General features: G+C 44.8%; 3 protein-coding genes across 5 annotated transcripts; 1 reads left to right on the forward strand and 2 right to left on the reverse strand.

Annotated features, from left to right (window-relative positions):
- Positions 1-1,886: 1,886 nt before the first annotated feature.
- Positions 1,887-4,856, forward strand: sync (syncoilin, intermediate filament protein). Its single transcript, XM_028964431.1, has 5 exons — positions 1,887-2,074; positions 2,811-3,588; positions 3,836-4,258; positions 4,360-4,484; positions 4,557-4,856. The coding sequence occupies exons 2-5, from the start codon at positions 2,827-2,829 to the stop codon at positions 4,612-4,614; spliced, it is 1,368 nt and encodes a 455-aa protein (XP_028820264.1). The 5' UTR covers positions 1,887-2,074; positions 2,811-2,826; the 3' UTR covers positions 4,615-4,856.
- Positions 4,857-5,675: 819 nt separating this feature from the next.
- rbbp4 (retinoblastoma binding protein 4) lies at positions 5,676-10,994 on the reverse strand. Its single transcript, XM_028963663.1, has 12 exons — positions 10,133-10,994; positions 9,671-9,818; positions 9,441-9,586; positions 8,956-9,129; positions 8,767-8,882; positions 8,520-8,680; positions 8,273-8,399; positions 6,924-7,001; positions 6,676-6,752; positions 6,530-6,587; positions 6,323-6,433; positions 5,676-6,239 (listed from the first exon to the last, which is right to left on the reverse strand). Exons 1-12 carry the CDS (start codon positions 10,146-10,148, stop codon positions 6,177-6,179), a joined length of 1,275 nt encoding a protein of 424 aa, XP_028819496.1. The 5' UTR covers positions 10,149-10,994; the 3' UTR covers positions 5,676-6,176.
- Positions 10,995-11,146: 152 nt separating this feature from the next.
- On the reverse strand, positions 11,147-18,171 carry bzw2 (basic leucine zipper and W2 domains 2). Of its 3 annotated transcripts, none has more exons than XM_028963661.1 (12): positions 18,086-18,171; positions 15,446-15,516; positions 14,700-14,876; positions 13,227-13,330; positions 13,082-13,147; positions 12,800-12,935; positions 12,615-12,724; positions 12,264-12,434; positions 11,888-12,034; positions 11,652-11,790; positions 11,452-11,574; positions 11,147-11,368 (listed from the first exon to the last, which is right to left on the reverse strand). In XM_028963661.1, the coding sequence occupies exons 2-12, from the start codon at positions 15,507-15,509 to the stop codon at positions 11,340-11,342; spliced, it is 1,266 nt and encodes a 421-aa protein (XP_028819494.1). In that variant the 5' UTR covers positions 15,510-15,516; positions 18,086-18,171; the 3' UTR covers positions 11,147-11,339. The 3 variants fall into 3 exon arrangements, with proteins under 3 accessions (XP_028819494.1, XP_028819495.1, XP_028819493.1); XM_028963662.1 differs by having other exon boundaries at positions 18,083-18,128; XM_028963660.1 differs by lacking the exon at positions 18,086-18,171 and adding an exon at positions 15,617-17,468.
- Positions 18,172-20,060: the final 1,889 nt, after the last annotated feature.

Here is a 20,060-nt window from a genome sequence, read left to right on the forward strand (position 1 = left end):
AGTCATTTTTGTCAGACCTGGAATGAAACAACGCCCCCTTCTGTGTATTAAAGAGAACTACAACTGATCTTCAACATGACCCAGTTCTCCATGAAAAACATCGACAGTGTTCTAAAGAGCAATATGTGTCTCCTGGTGACATTGTGCTGGATGGGAGTAAAACTTCCATCTCATTACCCAACCCTGATTAGCGGTGACATTCAGAGTTGGGCTGTGCCCAACCTGCAACACCTCGTCTGGTGAGATCATCAGAAGTGAAGTTTAGTTTGAAACTTGTTCATCAATCTGGGGGTCTCAGGAGTCCCTGTTTCTTATGAGCTGATGTCTCCTCTAAGGTCCTGTTTATCCATTATCTGATGTGCTGGCGTGTTTAGTAAGCTCTGTGTCCCAATCTTCTCAGACACTTAATGCCTAATGGAGTCTGTCCCTCCCTCCATCTCCACAGAGTTTATTCTACTGCGGCATGTGGTGTACGATTTCTTATTTATTGGTGGTGCTGGAAGATGGAGCATGGAGGTTCTGGGAGGGAAGTAATACGGACACAGTACATAAACTCAAATGTTCAATATTCAAACAGATGTTCACGCACGTACACACTCACTCACTCACTCACTCATATTTACATTTACATTTACATTTTATAAAGAACAACAGATGGAACACCCTGACCCTGACAGCCTCTACTGACCTTGACCTTAGCACACCAAAATCTGATCAAGGCATTCCTGATACATCATGTTCAGAAGAACACAAGGAGACATGACAAACCAGCATGATGGATCCAGCAATGGCTATGATCTGTTCTCCTACATGGTGGGCCATTTATATGGATACACCTTAATAAAATGGGAATGTTTGGTGATATTAACGTCCTGTTTGTGGCACATTAGTATATGTGAGGGGGTAAACTTTTGAAGATGGGTGGTGACCATAGTGGCCATTGGATCCAACTTTTGTTTTTTCAGTAGGAAGAGGGTCATGTGACACATCAAATTTATTGGTAATTTCACAAGAAAAACAATGGTGTGTTTGGTTTTAACTTAACAAAACATTATTCTTTCATGAGTTATTTACAAGTTTCTGAGCACTTGTGTCAATGTCATCAACCATTCCCATTTTATTAAGGTGTATCCATATAAATGGACCACCCTGTACTGATATAACGTACTCAACACTGAGAAATTCTGAGATGCTCCCAGGCTGCTCTCAGGACTTTTACATTACATACCTATTTCAGCGTCTTTGTTCTCTACATATTTTGTTTACATTTAAATGCTGTTCCTGCCCGTGTTTCCCCAAGTTTATGTCGGCGTACACTTCCGGCGCCCCTATGTGTGGTAACCTGTTACAGCAGCTCTGCTCATTTCTGAGTTTCTTGTTTTCCTCTTTTCATTCTTGTAACATTTTCTTAGTAATTTAATTCTGACACCATGCATTAATCCTAGTCATGTTTTCGACTTTTTAGTAAATTCCCCAATAAAGGGTCATCTCTTGTTATATCTTAACTTTGTTTGTTACATATAGCACGTGGTTCCAGAGGGAAAGGAGGAAAGGAGGCTCCATTCCGATCTTCTGAGGGCCATCTGAAGTGCAGCGTCTATTTAAAGCAGCTGGGGATGGAATCTGCTGCTCCCATAACACAAACACACGGTCCTGTGGCACTCAGTCTTAATGACGGTCGGGATCCAGGTCCGTAACGAGTCCCTGACGGAGTCCAGGCTGTTCACTTGTTCCTCTTCGTCTCACTGGGCACAACTGTGTCGCTCATGAGCCACCCCTCCGATTTCACTCCAATTGGACATGGTCCATATGTCCCCGCCCACTGTTGTCAAGTTTGTCCCAGGAGAAACAGGCTCATGTTCCCCCCCGCCTACTATTTATTAATAAAAGTAAACAGAACACACGTTGCCCCGGAGATGGCAGGGGAGAGGAGGACCAGGGGGAGAGGAGGCAGAATCATCGTCCCTCACCGCCCCTCTCAGACTCTCCAACTTTCCGCCTCCCGACCACGACACATTTGTCCCATGGAGATTGTTTCAGAGAACATTTGAAACCGCAGGAGCCTGGTAGTTGGGTGAGTTTTTGAAAAGGAAATTTTCAGAGATCATGTGGTGCACTTTCCATTTACAAAATCAGAATGAACTGAAGTGTGAAGGTCAGATTAAGTAAAAACTGCAGGAATGGGTGTATTCGTGGTGGGTCATAGGCAGCTGCTGATGTGCGATTCTTGTGGCGTCAGATATCAGGACTTGTGATAAAACGTGATGAAATGCTCTACAGCCTCTGGGGCTTCTGGTCAGAAGAAAGAGATGCTTGTCCCTCTGTTGTCCACCCCAGCAGTTGCCTGTAGGCTGCGTTTTTCCCTTTGTGCTTGTGTGGCTCACTGCTGTCACTCAGCTGTCCCCCATGCAGCTGCTCCTCAGTGACGTTCACCGCGTTCCTTCTGCTCTTCCCAGTCTCAACACCCTGCATTGACCCTCATACAGAGCAAAGGGAACCAGGATATAAAATTCATGTCACATTCAAGATTCAGTCCTAAATAAGGATCTGAAATATTTCAGCGTATTAGTCAGTGTTAATATTTGGGGTCAAAAAATAACTACAACCACAGATATTTTGTGCTTTTGTAAGTTTTACTACCACAACGTAGACCAACTTTGAACTAGACACTGACCCAGAAAATGTTTCAAGCAGGGGTTTGTCATCCCACTGTTTATACTGGCTTTCTGGAACCATTCCCACCAACTGTGCAAATACAACAGACCTTGAAGAAGTGCATTAATGAGGACCTGTCGTTGTGTTTATCGCAGAACCAGCAAGGAGAAGATGGAGGATCGAAAGCTTGACGTCGTCTTTGACTCAGCCTGTGACTCACTGACAGAAGAGGCTCTGCAGTTTCAGCCTTTGTTCATCGCGGAAGACGACGAGGAGGAGGATCTTTTTGAAGATTGTGTTGAAGACATCCAGGCAAACAACTTTTCCCAAAGGTGCCGGGATTCATTAGCATCACAATTCAATGGACTTATGGAGAAGATGATGGCCAAGATTGAAGATTATGGAAGTCTGGTTCAGAACCCTTCAAAAAGTTGCTTAAGGCCCCAGTCAGACACTCACAATGATGAGTACCTGCCAGAAGAAAGTTCAACAGTAAAGATTGAAGCCTATGAAGAAAACAGAGAAAGTGAATATTCTCTCACACGGGAAGGACTTGGAGTCTCTGAGTGCAAAGATGATTCCTTCACTTCCGAAGATATGGAGGAATGTGTGGACATTATGGACATTGGAGAGCTGGGGACTCTGTTTGAGGGGTGTATAGAGGAGGTGGGGCGTCTCCAAGAGCAGAGAGATGAGCTGGTGAAGGAGCTGCTGGAGCTGGAGCAGCCGATGGCTGAGGGTGTCACGGCCCTCCGGACAGAACTGGATGAGGCCAGGGGTCAGCTGGTGAGGGTCAGCTTGGAAAAAGAAGCCCTGCTGATGGAGACACACTTGGTGAAGAAGAATTTGTTCATTGCAGCGAGACAGTGCGCCCAGAGTCAGGTGTCCCTCAGAAACCAGAAGCAGGATGTGGACAGTCTAAATGCAATACAGGTACCTGATTCAACCTAAACATGCAGGTCATAAGAAGCTAGGAAATTAGGAGAAGTAAAGGTAGCCAAGTTAATGGAACACAAATTCATGAACCTTCATAGTACTGCTGCAAGATGTTCAAACGACATAATTAATGAAATAAAAATGGCCGGTTCTTCTGAAGAGCAACATTTGGAAAATTGTGATGCCTTAACATAACTAGAAATAATCCTTCCATTTCTTTATTCTCTCTGTATTTCTGGACCAGGAAGAGCTGAAGGCCCAGGTTCAGCAGCTTGCAGATGAGGTCACACACCTTTGTTCTGACCATGAAAGTAGCCTGAAGAACCTCCAGTCTCAGCTGGAGTATCTCAGTCAGGGATTGGGCTCGGCCTGCTCTTCTGCAAACCTGTCCCTGGGTCGCAGGGCTTCCTGGGACTTACAGCAGTACCTGCAAGGGGCCATTGGGGCTCTGGAGGAGTGGTATGAACCTCGGCTAGTGGCCCTGCTGAAGTGGAGGGAGACCAGCATGGAGGCCCTAAAAAAGGCCAGGGAGCAGGCCCAGGAGCTGAAGACGCAGCTTGGTCCCCTGAAAGATGAAGAACAGAGACTAGAGCTGCAAAGAATCTGTCTGGAGGAGAGGATCCATCTGATGGAGGCGCAGAGAAAGGAGAACGTAGAGCAGTACCGGGTAGGAATCCTTTACAGGTTTTACTCAACATAAGCGTGGACCGTACATATGCTGCACATGGATTGAAAGCGTCTGCTAAATGCCATTCATCTGATGTTCAGGAAACGCTAGACCTGCTGGAGGAGAGTAGTCGGGAACTCAGGAACGAGCTTCAGATTCAGAAGAACATGAACAGAGATCTTGAAGTACTGAAGAACACTGTGATGAAGGAGCTGGAAATTTACAGGCAAGCTTTCGTTTTAATGTCAACTTCAAATGAACATTAATTATGATTAAATAAATACGTTTGTATCAACAGGAAACACATTGAAAGACAATGCAAACCTGGAGCCTCTGATGTGGAGGTGAAGACCTGACTGTTATGGACTGGTGCATGTATCTATAATTGGACAAGGCTGTACCAATTCCAGCAGTAGCGCAGACTTCCAGCACATTAGGTCACATCTTAAGTATGCATGTTATCATCCACTGGCCGAGAATCAGCAGTGAGAGAGCAGGCGAGTAGAAGAACTACTGCTCAGACTCCCAAACATCTGATGACATCCCATTCTGTCCAGGTTACTTATTACATTAATAAAAGCTTTTATACACAAAAAAAGGCAGGTGGGTGTTTTTTCTTTTGACTCTTTTACCTAACTTCATATCTTCAGAAGAAGCCATGGTCTCTGGCAATATCAATCAATCAATTTTTATTTATCCAGAACTTTTTACAATGCACCTGACATTAAAACAGCAGCTCAAGGCCCATAGTGACCAGCCAAAGGTGACAGTGGCAAGAAAAATCTCTCCAAAAAAGGAAGAGACCTTGAGAGGAACCGAGACTCGGCAAGGGGAAGCAATCATCCTCTGGTCAGAACTCGACTACATCGGGGTGTTCATGTCTGGTCACAGATGTTGTGAAGTGGGCTACATTCAGGGACTCCCAGGAAAGTGAGAAGGCAAACACTAATCAGTATAAAACTGGAAGGCCATGTAGATTTGGATTTTTTTCCCTTAATAAAATCCTTCACTTAGAAACCCATCTGACATTTATTTGTGTTGTATTTATATTTATTTTTTTTTTTGTTTTAATTATATGAAACATTTAAATGTGACTAAAAGGGAAAAAATCTGAGAGGGGCAAACACTTCACACCACTGTACTATGTGTGATTTTGGGCCTTATAAGAAACTAAATGTTGTTGTATAGGAGCTAACAATATAGGTCAATATAGGTCCCCACATGAGTCAGTGACCTGTTCACCAGTGGTCGTCCCCTGGACCATGTTCGGAAGGTCTGGTCCACTGTAGACCATTGTGGCCCAGCAGTCAGGAAGTGGCTCTTACACTGGCCTATTTGCATTAAGTTCTTTTGCACATTTTCTTGTTCTATTTATTACATTTAAATAAAAATAAGAATTGAAGAGGAATTTCTACTGTGAAATTTCAATGGAAAAACTATTTATTTCAGAAATGTACAATTAAATCAGACATAAGGGGAGGAGTCACATGACTAACAAAAAATTAAAACAAATATACTGTGTAAAAGTACAAAAGAGACAGGAAATACTGAACCTAGTGGAATATGAATAATGTAACGCACTGCAGTTCTACACACTTGCCACTTTATTGGATGAAATCACCGATATTTGCAGTTTAGTTGCCTTTAGGGACAACAGCTTCATCTGTAGAGTGGGACATAAGCCTAAAAAGTGTCAAAAATGCAGACCAAACCAGGGCAAAACTGGAAAGGTGAAGATTCATATCAGTGGATATTTCCTTTTTGAAGGAAACGGCTGCCCTTAGTTACCATCCTTGATAGTTCGAGGGGTAAGGAACATGTATTTAGCCAAACGCTGTGCAGAGTTCACAAAGGCTGGAGGACGACTGAAGAAGCGTTCAAATGAAGATGGGTGAAGGTACAGATAGTGACGAGAGATTCAACCCTGGACCTCAGCATCTGCTGCTCCCTCTGGATCCTCATCATTGTAGATGTTTTCCGCCTGGAATTAAAAAAGGAAATTTGTATTTACAAGTGTCATCAGGCTGTGGCAATGTTGTTGAGAAGGTGATTTACAACGCTTACCATTTGCCAGACTTGCATGATGTTATCTTCAGAGACGGAGCAGATGACCCAAGGTTCATTGGGGTTCCAGGAGAAATCTGAAATCTTGGCTGTATGACCTCCATGGATAAACTACAAAAAAAGTGTAATGTGAGCTCTCTGACCACCCAAGTGTCACTTTATACTCAATCTACAGTAGAACCCGAAGAAACATTCTGAGAAACTGACCAGGAGCTCTGGGGGTCCATCTTCAGCATCTTCTGGTGACTGCTCTTCACCAATTTTACTATAAAACAGAAATACGACAGACATTACGTTGCAATAAAATTTGGGAAAGCCTGAGTTTCTATTTTGAGTGCAAAAATGTCACAAACCTGAGATCCCACACATTAAGCCGTCTGTCTGTACCACTGGAGGCAAGGATTGTCTCATTATGTGGGGACCACTGAACCTACATTTGGATAAAAGCAAACATAATTAATACCATGGCTATTATAAAAAATTACTACTTTTTATATTCATCACATGCAGTGAAATAAATAATGAAATAATTAAAAATATATATACATAGAAAAGTGCACAGTCTGCACAGAACAAAACCTAATATGATGTGTGATCATACCTGGAAGATCTCATCTTTGTGAGACTCAAAAGAGTGGAGCTTCAGCTTCAGATTTCTTAAGTCCCAAAGAGCAACGGTCTACAAACAGGTTGAAGCAAATTAATAATCAAAATAATAATAATACTTTTATTTATAAAGCACAGTTTCAAAAAAAGAGAACTGTTCACCAAAATGCTGTACAGACATAGTAATAATACCCTGAATAAAAACAATTGGTGAGGACAAAATTTCTTGTTGACAAGTTAGATGATCCCTTAAACAGAACTTTTACTTCTATTCTCGATTACTCTGGGGTCACCCAAACTGTGATAAGCCCTTCCCATGCTGACACACTGGATCTTGGTATTGTAATTGAGAACCTGATTGTCCTCATCCTCATGTTCTCTCAGACCACTTCTAGTCACATTTAATGTATGCTTAGGACCCTGTGGCCACCTGATTTACCAGATTGTCATTGTGATACACTGCAGCACAGCACACAATGCACAGAATCAGCATTATGCAGCCATAACAGGCGCCCGGGGAGCCGTGTGTGGGAACAGTACTTTGTTCAGTGGCACCTTGGCAAATTGGGATTCAAACTAGAAAATAATCCTGAGGATTAGCAAAGTTATATTTATCTTCCTGATGACTTCATGGATAAGTCTGCACCTACAGCCCGATTACACTTTCTGAATTGTTGCATTGGTCTCCTCAAGTAAACCTGTATCCTCAACCCAATGCCTGCAAGACTACTGAAGGAGCTACTACCTATGTTAGGTGAATCACTCCCGGTCTTAATCAACTCATCCATTGATTTTAGCTATGTTCCTTCATATCTAAAGAAAGCAGGGTTTCATCAAATTACAGAACAATTTCTAACCTTCCATTCATGTACAAAATCCTAGAAAATGTGGTAGCACATCAACTTGTGCTCAGAGTAATCACGTGACATGGCAGACCTACATGGAATGTCCTACCCTGGTCCTCTATTGACCCAGTCTGATAAAATCACCTGCAGAAACTGACACACTACCTAATTTATTTCATTGTAATCCAGTGCTGACCAGCGTAGAATGGGTTCCCCTTGCTGAGTCTAGGTTCCTCTCAAGGTTTTCTACCTGTTAGAGGGAGTTTTTTTTTTTTTTTTGCCCCTGTTGCCTCTGACTTGCTCACCTCGGGCTTTGAGCACTGTTCTATTTGTTAGGCGTTTTAAGACTATGTGCATGGTAAAAAGTGCCAGATAAATAAAGATTAATTGACAAACAATAGTTAACAATAAATAAAAACTGTTAAAAATAAATAAATAAATGAAATAATAATTGAAGAAGGCCTGTGGGGGTAAACGAAATGAGGGTGAAGATAATCACCTTGTCTGCAGATCCAGTGGCCAGGATGAACTCACTGTACGGGTTAAAGGACAGGCAGTTGACCTCGGCTGTGTGGGCATCCACAGCATGGCTGGGTTTAGATGTGTTGTTGGACCGTGTGTCCCAACTGTGCGTCACCACACAAAAAAAAAAGTACTAATATTAACCAATTTCTTCATATGCAAACAAATACAGTTAACACAAATACAGACAACAGGAAACTGAAAAGTAGAAAACAAAGGCCTACATCATGAGCTTCTGATCATCGGCTACAGATCCAAAAAGAGACTCGTGAAGCAGGTGCCAGGAGACGTCCTCCACCACGGCAGTGTGGCCAGTAAAGATGGTCTTGGCGTCCACCACCTTGCCCTCCTTAGGAACCGCACTGATGTCCCACAAGCAGATAGTCTGTGGACAGCGAGAAATGGTGATCATGACCCAGAGAGAACTGAGCGAAACATCACGATAACATCTCAACCACGCCTGACACTCACATGGTCGTCAGAGGCACTGAGGAGGCAGCCACTCAGGTTGGGGTTCCAGGACAGACCATAGCCCTCCTTCTGGTGACCTCTGAGACGCAGGTCTGGAGTGCACTCTCCCGATGGGTCTGGATAGAACATTAACCAGATTAATTACTAGTTTGATTCAGAAGGTGAATCAAAGATTCTGAAAGGCCTTACCAGGTTTGGATGGGTGCTTGGTGTAATCAAACACCAGCACATCACTGGTGGGGGTCTTGGTGGCGATTATGCAGGGGTTCTGGGGCATGTACCGGGCCCGGTTGACCTCACCCTCGTGATTGATCTTGATTTCGATTTCGATCTTCCCACTGACTGAGCCGAAGCCTCCGAACTCTGCGGCCAGAGACAAGAAAGTGAACTGATTGTCATTGTGATCCACAGCACACAGTGACACAATGAAATGTGTCCTCTGCTTTTAATCAGCACCCTGAGTGAGTCATGGGCAGCCATCACAGGCGCCCAGGAAGCAGCGTGTGGGGACAGTACCTTGATCAACGGGACCTCAGTGGCACATTGGCGGTTCGGGATTCGAACCAGCAAGCTTCCGATTACGAGTCCGGTTCCTTAACCGCGAGGCCACCGCTGCCCCAGAGCATCAGTTTAAAGCAGAGACGTGGGGAGAAATGGTGGGCGAGGGCTCTGACCTCCTTTCTCGCTGTCATAGTGCGATGTGTCAAACTGCGCATCGTCGTTGGGCAGCTGGACGCTGGCGATGACCAGGTGATTCTGCTCGTCTGATGTATGGGTGCCTAAAACCAGCCGGTGTACACTGAAGTCCTTCCCCTCCGGCCTGGAGCACATCGGCGGAGTTCAGTCAGAATTGCACGCATTAAATTGAAAACGTAAACCGTGACGCGCGGTTTACTGACGTTACCTCGTCACATCCGGGAGCCACTGGGCGGTGAGACTCGGCCACTCCAGGGCATGGGTCATGACCAGGTCGTAGAGGAACGGGGTGTTCTTCTTCCAGATTTTATACTCCTCGTTTATCACCCGCTCCTCCACCGCATCATCAAACGCAGCTGCGAAAAGAGACCAATCGCCGCAAAATAAAGCCACGCTCCGCAGTGTACGACCACGGCTAGTCGGCTAGCCCCTAGCATGCTAGATTCATATGCTCAGGCAAATCCCAGGCTTTTCACCCGCCTCCGTACCACAGCGGTGGAAAGTAAAAAAAATAAAACTTCATTAAGTTCGAGGCGGAATTCTGCCTCTGCGGTGAAATCTCACGGGTGTTAGCAGCTGGCTAACATGTAGCAGCGCCGAAAGCGGCTCGCGCGTGAACGCCGCTCTGGGACTTTTTCATCTCCGCCGCTACGGGAAATTTCAAACTCACCTTCTTTGTCAGCCATGGTCACCGTGCGTCCACAAATTAGCTGTAAAATGGGCACTAATGAATAAATGACATTAATGCGGACGCCGGGGCGCGCTTTGTTCCGTTCGCGCCAACTGCACACAGCGCACGAGCTCGCCGACGCGGCCGTCCGCCAATCAGGAGCGAAGCAGCGCGCACAGCGTCTGCGCAGAAAGGGGGCGTGACACAGCCTCGGGAAAATGAGACAAAACTAATTCGGCATGCTTTTATTTAAAATAAATCTGAATTATAATTTGGTCCAGGTAATATTATTGCTTAAATTAATATGATAATTCATTCACAATTTCACTCTTTTATTCTGCTCTTCAGGGGCAGTGGTAGCCTAGCGGTTAAGGAAGCGGCCTCGTAACACCATCCGGTTCGAATACGGATCCGCCAAGGTGCCAGTGACCAAAGCACCGTCCCCACACACTGCTCCCCGGGCGCCTGTCATGGCTGCCCACTGCTCACTCAGGGTGATGGATTAAATGCAGAGGACAAATTTCACTGTGTGCATCATGTGCTGTGCTGCTGTGACAATCACTTCACTTTCACGTCATTAATGGTCAGTTAATAGTCAGAAACACCTGCTGCAGTTCTGATTTAGCAGATCCCCTTATCCAGATCAGTAGTAGTGACAGGGACAGACCTCCTGGAGACACTCAGGCTTAAGTGTCTTGCTCAGGGTTGCGAACTTGGGACTTTGTGCACTTCTTTTTCATAGTGAAGTGACAGTGTCATTTGTCATTGTGATTCACAGCCCGTCAGACGGTGACACAACAAAAACGTGTCCTCTGCATTTAACCCATCAGCAGTGGCAGCCAGGAAAGGCTCCTGGGGAGCAGTGTGTGGGGATGGAACCTCAGTTGCTTCCTCAACCGAAAGGCCAGCACTGACTGATAGGCATGCATGTTTCTTACAAGGCTACTACCACCAGACCCAACAGAGGAAGTTGTGAGGCAGAAAAAAATTAAACCATACAAAGCAACATCAGAATACATAGAAAAAACTTTATTAAGAAAAAGAGAATTCTAGGTTTGCATCTAACAAAACGGTAAAGTTCTATAACTGTTCCTGAAAAAGTGTTGGTAGTGAATTTAAGTGTTAATCTATCACTCAGTGTCCTGGGCGTTCAGACTGATGAACAACGGAGTAGCGGCTGAACATGGTGGCCATCCGGATCCCACGGTTAATCTTCTTCTCCCTCAGACTCCGACTCTGCACAATTCAAAGTATCACCGTAATCAATTTCATTACAATTGATAGCTGAATACATGGTGAACATTCAGTTGGATATTTACCTTCCTCTGCATTCTGCAGCCACTCCACAAACTTCTTCATTTGTTCCAAGAAGACACTTTTCCCCTTTGCCGCGTGGGTGTCCTTGTACCACTTCAGAATGGCCTCTTCACTGAGGACATCCGCTGAGCAGGTGGACAGCAGCATTAGAGAAACATCTCAGACTGTACGGATCTGTGTTACCTAATAGCAGGATAATCACCTTTATAAAAGAGCACGATGATCTTGGAGAAGGCCTTCATGAAGTGGATGTTCTCATAACAGTACTCCTGGACCTTCTGCAGCAAGACCAGCTCCGACTGGCCCTGAGTGCTGAACACGGCCAGCAGGGGAGAGTAGTACTGCAGGACAAGGCAGAAGAACCAGCACAGGAGCCAGGATTTTAGAAACCGGACTCGTAAAGTCGTGAAACGTTTCATCACCATGCCAATAATCTACCTTCAGGTGTTTCAGGGCCTGCTCAGTCACCAGCTCCTCCTTCTTATTCCACTCCACGGCGTTCATCAGGCACGTCCACAGCAGGCCGATCACCGCCGCCTCCTGCAGCTCGTTCCTCTTCATTTCCTCCTTCAGGTACACAACCATCTACACCACACACACAGTAATGCAGGTAATCTGTCCGGGTGCGATTGAATTTTTTTTATGAGTGTACTACCATTTTCAGTCTGTCTTATTCTATTCCTGTCTTTTAACTATGCACCTCTCACTGAGTCAACTGCACCTTAAATCTCGTTGTTCCTTCAACTGTGACAGTGACAATAAAGATTTATCTTATCTCATCTTATAATACCCCAGCGGGACAGATCTGGCGCACCTCTCGTATGGGACACTCCTGGGACAGGCGCTCCTGGAGCTCCTTCTGCAGCTCCTTGCGCGTCCCCAGCGACTGCTGCACACGCAGGAAGTCCGACAGCTCCTTCAGCCCCGCCTCGTTAAAGTACTTGGTGAAATGCTCAACGTTCTGTTTGTTAGCAGGAAACAGTTCCTGAAAGCGGGGACACATTTACACTGTTGAGATGCTGATTTATGAATTTATTATGATTTATAGTGCCATCCCTACTCTAAATAGTGTACTGGCCACTCAAGTCAAAGGTCATTTCTGGAATGCCAGCTATGAGTATCTCCATGGCAACCGCCACTCTCTCACAAGGTGAAACACACATACCAGCAGCTTCTTGTCCAGGTTGGCCTTGCGCAGGGCTGACGTGACGGCGCTGGCGTCCTTCTCGGCCATCCACGCCTTGAACATTTTCACTGCGAATGATGCAGAAATGCCTGCAGGAGACATGAGAGATGGTGAACGAACCATCGTGCAGAACGTGAACGTGAGTATTTCCACGCCAGACCCACCTTCTTTGACGATATTGTCGCTGAAGAGGCTGGTGAGGATGGCTGGAGGCAGCGTCCCAGTGGCCAGCAGGATGCCCGTCAGCATGGCCAGCTTGGTCTGTTCTGACTCGGTGAAGGCCTTCAAGAAGAGCAGGAGCTGCATAGAGGAAGTCATGACATAAGTTCAGATTCAGGCTGGTTTGGACATTTATCCACATGTTTGATTCACATGAGATTCTTCTGACAGATGTTTTAATCATGTTAATGTTAATATGAGAAGGATTCAGGATCAGATCTTGGTACCTTTTTGATTTCATCTTCAAATGCCTTCTCCAGATACTTGTATCTCCTGATGAGTTTATTAAACACCTGAAAGCAGACAGAGGGACATGGCTGCTTAACATCATGCTTCATCTCGTCCAGGCAGGATTTGGCCGGCCAGAGGTACCTGAGCATAGCTGCGGACAGCAGAGTGGGTCTCTTCCGTCGTGAACACGCAGTGCTTCGTCACCTTGCTTCTGTCCCCGTCGTCAATTCGCGTGCCACCAGGAGCTGAGAAGAGGAAATGATTCCAGAGGTTAAAGTGCATGACAGTGTAAGATAAAGTGAAGTGATTGTAATTTGTGATACACAGCAGCACAGCACACGGTGCACACAGGGAAATGTGTCCTCTGCATTCAACCCATCACCCTGAGTGAGCAGTGGGCAGCCATGACAGGCGCCCGGGGAGCAGTGTGTGGGGACGGTGCTTTGCTCAGTGGCACCTCAGTGGCACCTTGGCGGATCGGGATTCGAACCACCAACCTTCTGATTACGGGGCCGCTTCCTTAACTGCTAGGCCACCTCTGCCACTCATGGATCAGTGTTACATGTTATTATTTATCTTCACACATCCTGATTGCTGTGCAAATCTACATTTTACACATTTACATTTAGGGCATTTATTAGACGCCCTTATCCAGAGCGACTTACAACCAGTATTTAGAGACAGTCCCCCTGCAACTTAGGGTTAAGTGTCTTGCTCAGGGACACAATGGTAGTAAGTGGGATTTAGGCTAATAGCACCCCATGATTTTCAGGTCATTCTGTGAAATTAATGTGATGTCTGTTTCATAACCCAATGCCCTCTTCTGAATTGTTGAGGGACTTTTGGTAACTTCTCATCATATTCCACATTCCAGGGTTCACAGATCTGTTTAGGATTTTGCTTGTTAACTGTTGCATTATGGGTATAGGTGCTGGGTAATCTGATTGTTGACTCCCGTCTCCTTGCTCATCCATGGGACATTATTAAGTCCCAGTAAATCCTTTAGCCGTAATTGGGTTGACCGGGACAATTCTGTCCTGGTACCAGGCCTGGTGCAGGCTGAGAGAAGCAGAAAGTCAAACACTGAATCCTGGACAGTCCATCCCAAGCTGTACTTTCATGATGGAATTAATCTCACCACACGTGGTGGACATTACCTACATGTAGATATTATTTAAAATGCCGGCCTTTTACTGAAATAGTACAGGAGGTTATGAGGTAGATACCAACGTACCAAGAGGATGGTAGTAGCCTAGTGGGTAACACACTTGCCTATGAACCAGAAGACCCAGGTTCAAATCCCACTTACTACCATTGTGTCCCTGAGCAAGACACTTAACCCTAAGTTGCTCCAGGGGGGGGACTGTCCCTGTAACTACTGATTGTAAGTCGCTCTGGATAAGGGCATCTGATAAATGCCATAAATGTACCTCACAGTGTACATAATGTTATTGTATTTCTTACCAGTCTGTATGAAAATTATGTTTTATCAGACTGTTTTTTTACTCATGGCAAATGTACAGATTTTTAAAATCTGAAAATAATGAATATTATTTCTCTTACAATTTGTACAACTGGGGGAAAAAGTATTTATACTGAAGAGTGAAATTGTACCCAGCATGCTCCCTGCGATGAGAATGTCGAACAGAGTGTCTGCATAACGACGGTAGTCCAGTCGTGACCCGGTGACATCCAGGAATTTGGCTATAGCTTCAAGGTCTCCTGCAGTTTCATTGAGGCCCAGAACGATTGTGTCTCGGAAAACTGTGGGCTCAAACTTCTCCTTTTCATCTGCAACGAAGCAAAAAGCATCTTATTTCAGAAAATAATGAAGAATGTCCATCGGGCTGATGTCAGTACATTATGGAGGATCTAAATCCAGGCTTTTAAACTCAGCATCCAGTCAGGTTCTGTAAGGTGGGTTCCTCCAGGCCCTGCTGTATAAGATACCTGAGATACAAGTTCAATCTCTGCATCTTCTATGTTTTAAACTCAGCATCCATTCAGGTTCTGTAAGGTGGGTTCCTACAGGCCCTGCTGTATACGATATCTGAGATCTGATCTTCAGTGGTAGCTGGCCTGGTGAGGAAGTGGTACAAGGTACCGTTTCCCCACACTGCTACCCGCTTACTATGGGGGATGCAGGATTAAATGCAGAGGACACATTTCACTGTGTCACCATGTGCTGTGCATCACTTTCAGTGATTCATAGAAATAAAGACCCGGGCAACTGCAGCATGTGTGTTGAGCGCTACTGACACTGACATTCTAATCATCTCCTAATTACCCAGAACACTAATCCAGCTCAACAAGCATTGACGGTGGAAAGATCCGGATCCTGACCAGCGTTGCTCACTCACCCCTCTTCCTGGTCTTGAACCTCTGGCCTGTAAGCACTGGCTTCTGCTGCTTACCGGTATTCATAAAAGTCCTAGAGAGGAGAAACAAAACACACACATGACCTCCGACCCAGCAAGCTTCGTAATAAAATAAATCCTCTTTACTATGTGTGGAGTAGTAATCGTACATACTGTGTGTGTGAGTTTGTGTGTATGAGTGAGGGAGTGTGTGTGACAGATAGTGTGTAAGTGTGTTTGAACCATGCTAGAATCCGTCGTCTGATCGAGGCGTTCCATTGGCCGGCCTCTCGCTCCATCGCGCTAAATATAGCAGCTGATCCCCAACAGTGTAAACTCCAGTCACTCTGACCTGGGACACGTGTCGTCTTATAGCAAGGACGTCTGACCAGAGTACTCAGGGTCTCACACACCCAACACACACACACACATTCATACAACCACACACACTCACCCATTACAGACAGACACACACACACACACACACAACACAGACATACACATACCCAACACAGAGTGCCCCAGCAGCTGCTTTATTTTGTCTGCCAGTGTAAAATGAGATCGCATCATGTCCCGGACTCACTTTATACACACTGGGACAGGAACAGCAGCAGCCAGGCGGATTATACAGGAATGGGCACACCATCCCACACATCCCTGCACATTTGTGTGATCGTCCATGTTTTATTTGTGACTGTGGTACGAGTTAAACCTGGAGGTCCACCTGGCCTCCCACAGTGACGCCCGCTCGACTGTTTTAATATAAACAGCATTTAATCTGAAGTGGACGATTTGGGTGGACAGTGGATTCTCTGATGCTGCATTTGGAGGCAACTTCTAAACCGCTCAAAAACAGGTTTTATGCACAGAGATGTGAGGGAATCTCCTCCAGCAGCTGAGTGGAAGTGGAGTGTCTAATGGAGGCTAATAGCACCTGTCCATGTTATACATGTCCACTTTATAACTACACCTGTCCATGTTATACATGTCCACACATCTACTTTATAACCACACCTGTCCATGTTAAACATGTCCAAACATGTCCACTTTATAATTACACCTGTCCATGTTATAATGCCCACTTTATAACCACACCTGTCCATGTTATACATGTCCACTTTATAACCACACCTGTCCATGTTATACATGCCCACTTTATAACTACACCTGTCCATGTTATACATGTCCACACATCTACTTTATAACCACACCTGTCCATGTTAAACATGCCCAAACATATCCACTTTGTAAATACACCTGCCAGTCCATGTTATAAATGTCCACACATATCCACTTTATAAACATGAGTGTACATGTTATACATGCCCACTTTATAACTACACCTGTCCATGTTATACACGTCGACTTTATAACCCCACCTGTCCATGTTATAAATGCCCACTTTATAACCACATCCGTCCATGTTATACATGTCCACTTTATAACCACACCAGTCCATGTTATACATGTGTACTTTATAACCTTACCTGTCCATGTTATACATGTCCACACATTCCCACTTTATAACCACATCTGTCCATGTTATATGTGTGATCTTTATAACCACACTTCATAGACAACATAGACATGTCCACACATGTCCACTTTATATACAACGCCTGTCAATGTTATATATGTTCACTTTGTAATCACACCTTTAAGAACAGGGGATAGGCTCATCAGTGTGAGCCACATGCTGACAGACAGACACACACACACACACTCTCGGGTATCATTATTCCTGTTACCAGCAGGATTACATGTTGAAACAGCAGTGTGGCACGGCACCTGTTGTTTGTCTCAGGTGTAAAACTGGATTCCACTGAGACACGGTTGTGCCTAATGTCACAACAATGATCACCATTTCCTTGCCGAACTTAACAACACCGGCCCAAGAACTAGAGGGAGAGAACGCAGACACATCCAGCTCTCGCAGTAGAGATGTCCAGCAGGGCTACCGCAGTCCATCCTCACCAGACTCTCAAAAGTACTTTCAAACCGAAAAGCAAAAATGAAGTGAAGCGATGTGATAAAATGCAGCACAGCAAAACGGTGACACAACAAAATGTGTCCTCTGTATTTAACCATCACCTTAGTGAGCAGTTGGCAGCAGTGAAAGGAGCCCGGGGAGCAGTGTGTGGTGACGGTGCCTTCATCAAGGGGACCTCAGTGGCACCTTGGTGGTTCAGGATTTGAACCTACAACCTGCTAGGCCACCACTGCCCCATCTCTGTATTTTGGTTAATGATGCGGTTCTTCCTGTGATTTCTGATCCGGCAGAAGCCGTTATTAAAAGTTTCTTTCTTTATTTTCCACTGCAGGAGGCCTTTCCAGACACGCCGCTCACTGTCGGTGTCCACCTGTTGTGTTCTGTGTTACATGATCTACCAACATAAGGGTGTGGAGAATGTTTCTGCATTGTTTGCGTTGTTACTAAAGTTTAATAAAAACCACACTGAAGTCTGAATTAATATGCAAAACGCACATCAAGGTTCACCGAGAACAACACATATACATTTACACCTATATATTATATTTCCACATTCATAATTACAGAGTCAAAGCAAATAAACCACGCGCTAACCAGCTCCTGCTTATAACAAACCTCCCCGCCTTATAAATAGGGGACACGGGACGGGCTACCTGGCGCTGGCGGTCCTCGACGTCGGAAAGCTGGAAGCGCCGCTGCGTGGAAGGTGCGGGAGCAGAAGCGCGTCCGAGGACGGAGCGGCAGTTCATGTAGCGCGAGGTGGGACCTTCCATTAGAGCCCGGGGGGTGTTACCTAATGCCTGTAGTCTTAGGACTAAATACACTTTTTTTTTTATAAAAGCACAAAACAAACCGCCACTTTTTTAAGCAAAAGAACGACGCGCAGAAGAAATAATAATAATTTTCTTTTTTTTTGGTGCAGTATTCTGCAGAAGCAAATCAAACCACCCCTCATAGTCTTCCCGTGGTACGGTCCATCTCCATCATGTCGGTTCATTTCTACAGCTGATAGTTTCCAGGTGTTAAATAAGTAAATAAATGCACGGAATCGGATTTATACTTTCTGTTTTAAGAGCAAAATGCTTGCAATAAGATGTGTAATTCCATCGGGGAATTTCCATTCGGGAATACTGATTGCAGGAAGGGAAGGGTGGGCGTGGTCAGCTTGTCCGAGTAACATCTACATGAATGAAAGACCCCTGGCCAGTCTGCAAACTGGGATGCACCCTGAATCTAATCCTGGACTTCCTAGGACTAGTCTTAATCTATGAACAGATAATGGAATTAAAATCCCACCCACTGATAAAAGAATCCATGTTAATAACCTCAACTGTCAGTGGTCAATATTATGGATGATTGGTGTATTTGCAGTATGAGATAAATTTTACTTATAAATTTGAACTTTTATCTTCTGTTCAACTCCACCATTTTACATTTTAAAAAGTGTTTAAGCATTTAAGCTGAAGGGAGGCATAATGTGAAGTCTAAATTTTTGTCTGATTGTCAAACCAAGTTTGAATTACTTCTCATCCAGATCCCATTTGGAGAACCTCCAGTGCTGGACACCCATGATCACCAACTGAAACTGTTATTCATTCTCAGTACGCTTCAAAGGTGAATTTATAAAAAGCTGAAAATGGACTGAAAATAGGATTTAGGGCCTTCACTTTCTCTCTGGCTCCTAGTCAATGATACAGACCCCTTTCGAATTCCAGGTCACGTGACGCAGATACCACAGCTACCCACAGCAGCCGACACCCATACCTCGTGCATGTGCATCTAAAAATACATCGGCTTAAAGAGCAGTAATACTACTGTAATACCCTGGACACTCACTTCCTCGAACCTGCCCGGTGGCTTTCTTTGAAAGTAATCATGCTACTTCCATCATGTCACCAAAATTACAAATTCAATTCTTCACCAGTATTAAGTTTCTTGTTTAATTCTTGAGAAGACTTATTTTAATGACTTGACAAGATTTATCATATAGACAAATCACATTTTTACCATGAAGACTAAATGCCCTCTGGTGTGCAAATAATTGAACCTTATTCAAAGACATGTATGGAAATAACCGAGACCCAGGTCAGTAGATGATGAAACGATCAATATGACCTGCTCAGTTCTCTGTATGGCTCTGTTGGCTGATCTGTCTTCAGTTTCATGAGCGGGACAGCCACCCTATAGTCAGAAGGTTGCCGGTTCGAATGTCATGCCACTGTGGTCCCCTTGATTAAGGAACCGCCCCCCCCACACACTGCTCCCTGGGCGCCTGTCATGGCTGCCCACTGCTCAGTATGGTAATGGTTAAATGCAGAGGACACATTTCTCTGTGTCACCGTGCGCTGTGCTGCAGGGTTTCACTTCACTTTCAAGATCTGTACAAAGTTCTGCACATGACGAGTAATGACTCGCATCATTTGTTGGAGAAGGACGCCCTCCAGTGGAGTTCTGCTTATTTTCAGCCATTCCTGCTGAATCTGGCTGGACCAGGTCAGTTTAATTCGTTCTAAGGTCTTAATTCTAGATAGATAATTTGATCGTTTATTTGACCATTAATTAATATCCAGTTTAATATAAACAATATGAATTTGACATGGGTTTGCAAGATAAATGCTGACAAATTAT

Source organism: Denticeps clupeoides, chromosome 20, assembly GCF_900700375.1.
Source record: "Denticeps clupeoides chromosome 20, fDenClu1.1, whole genome shotgun sequence".
Classification (NCBI taxonomy): Eukaryota; Metazoa; Chordata; class Actinopteri; order Clupeiformes; family Denticipitidae; genus Denticeps; species Denticeps clupeoides.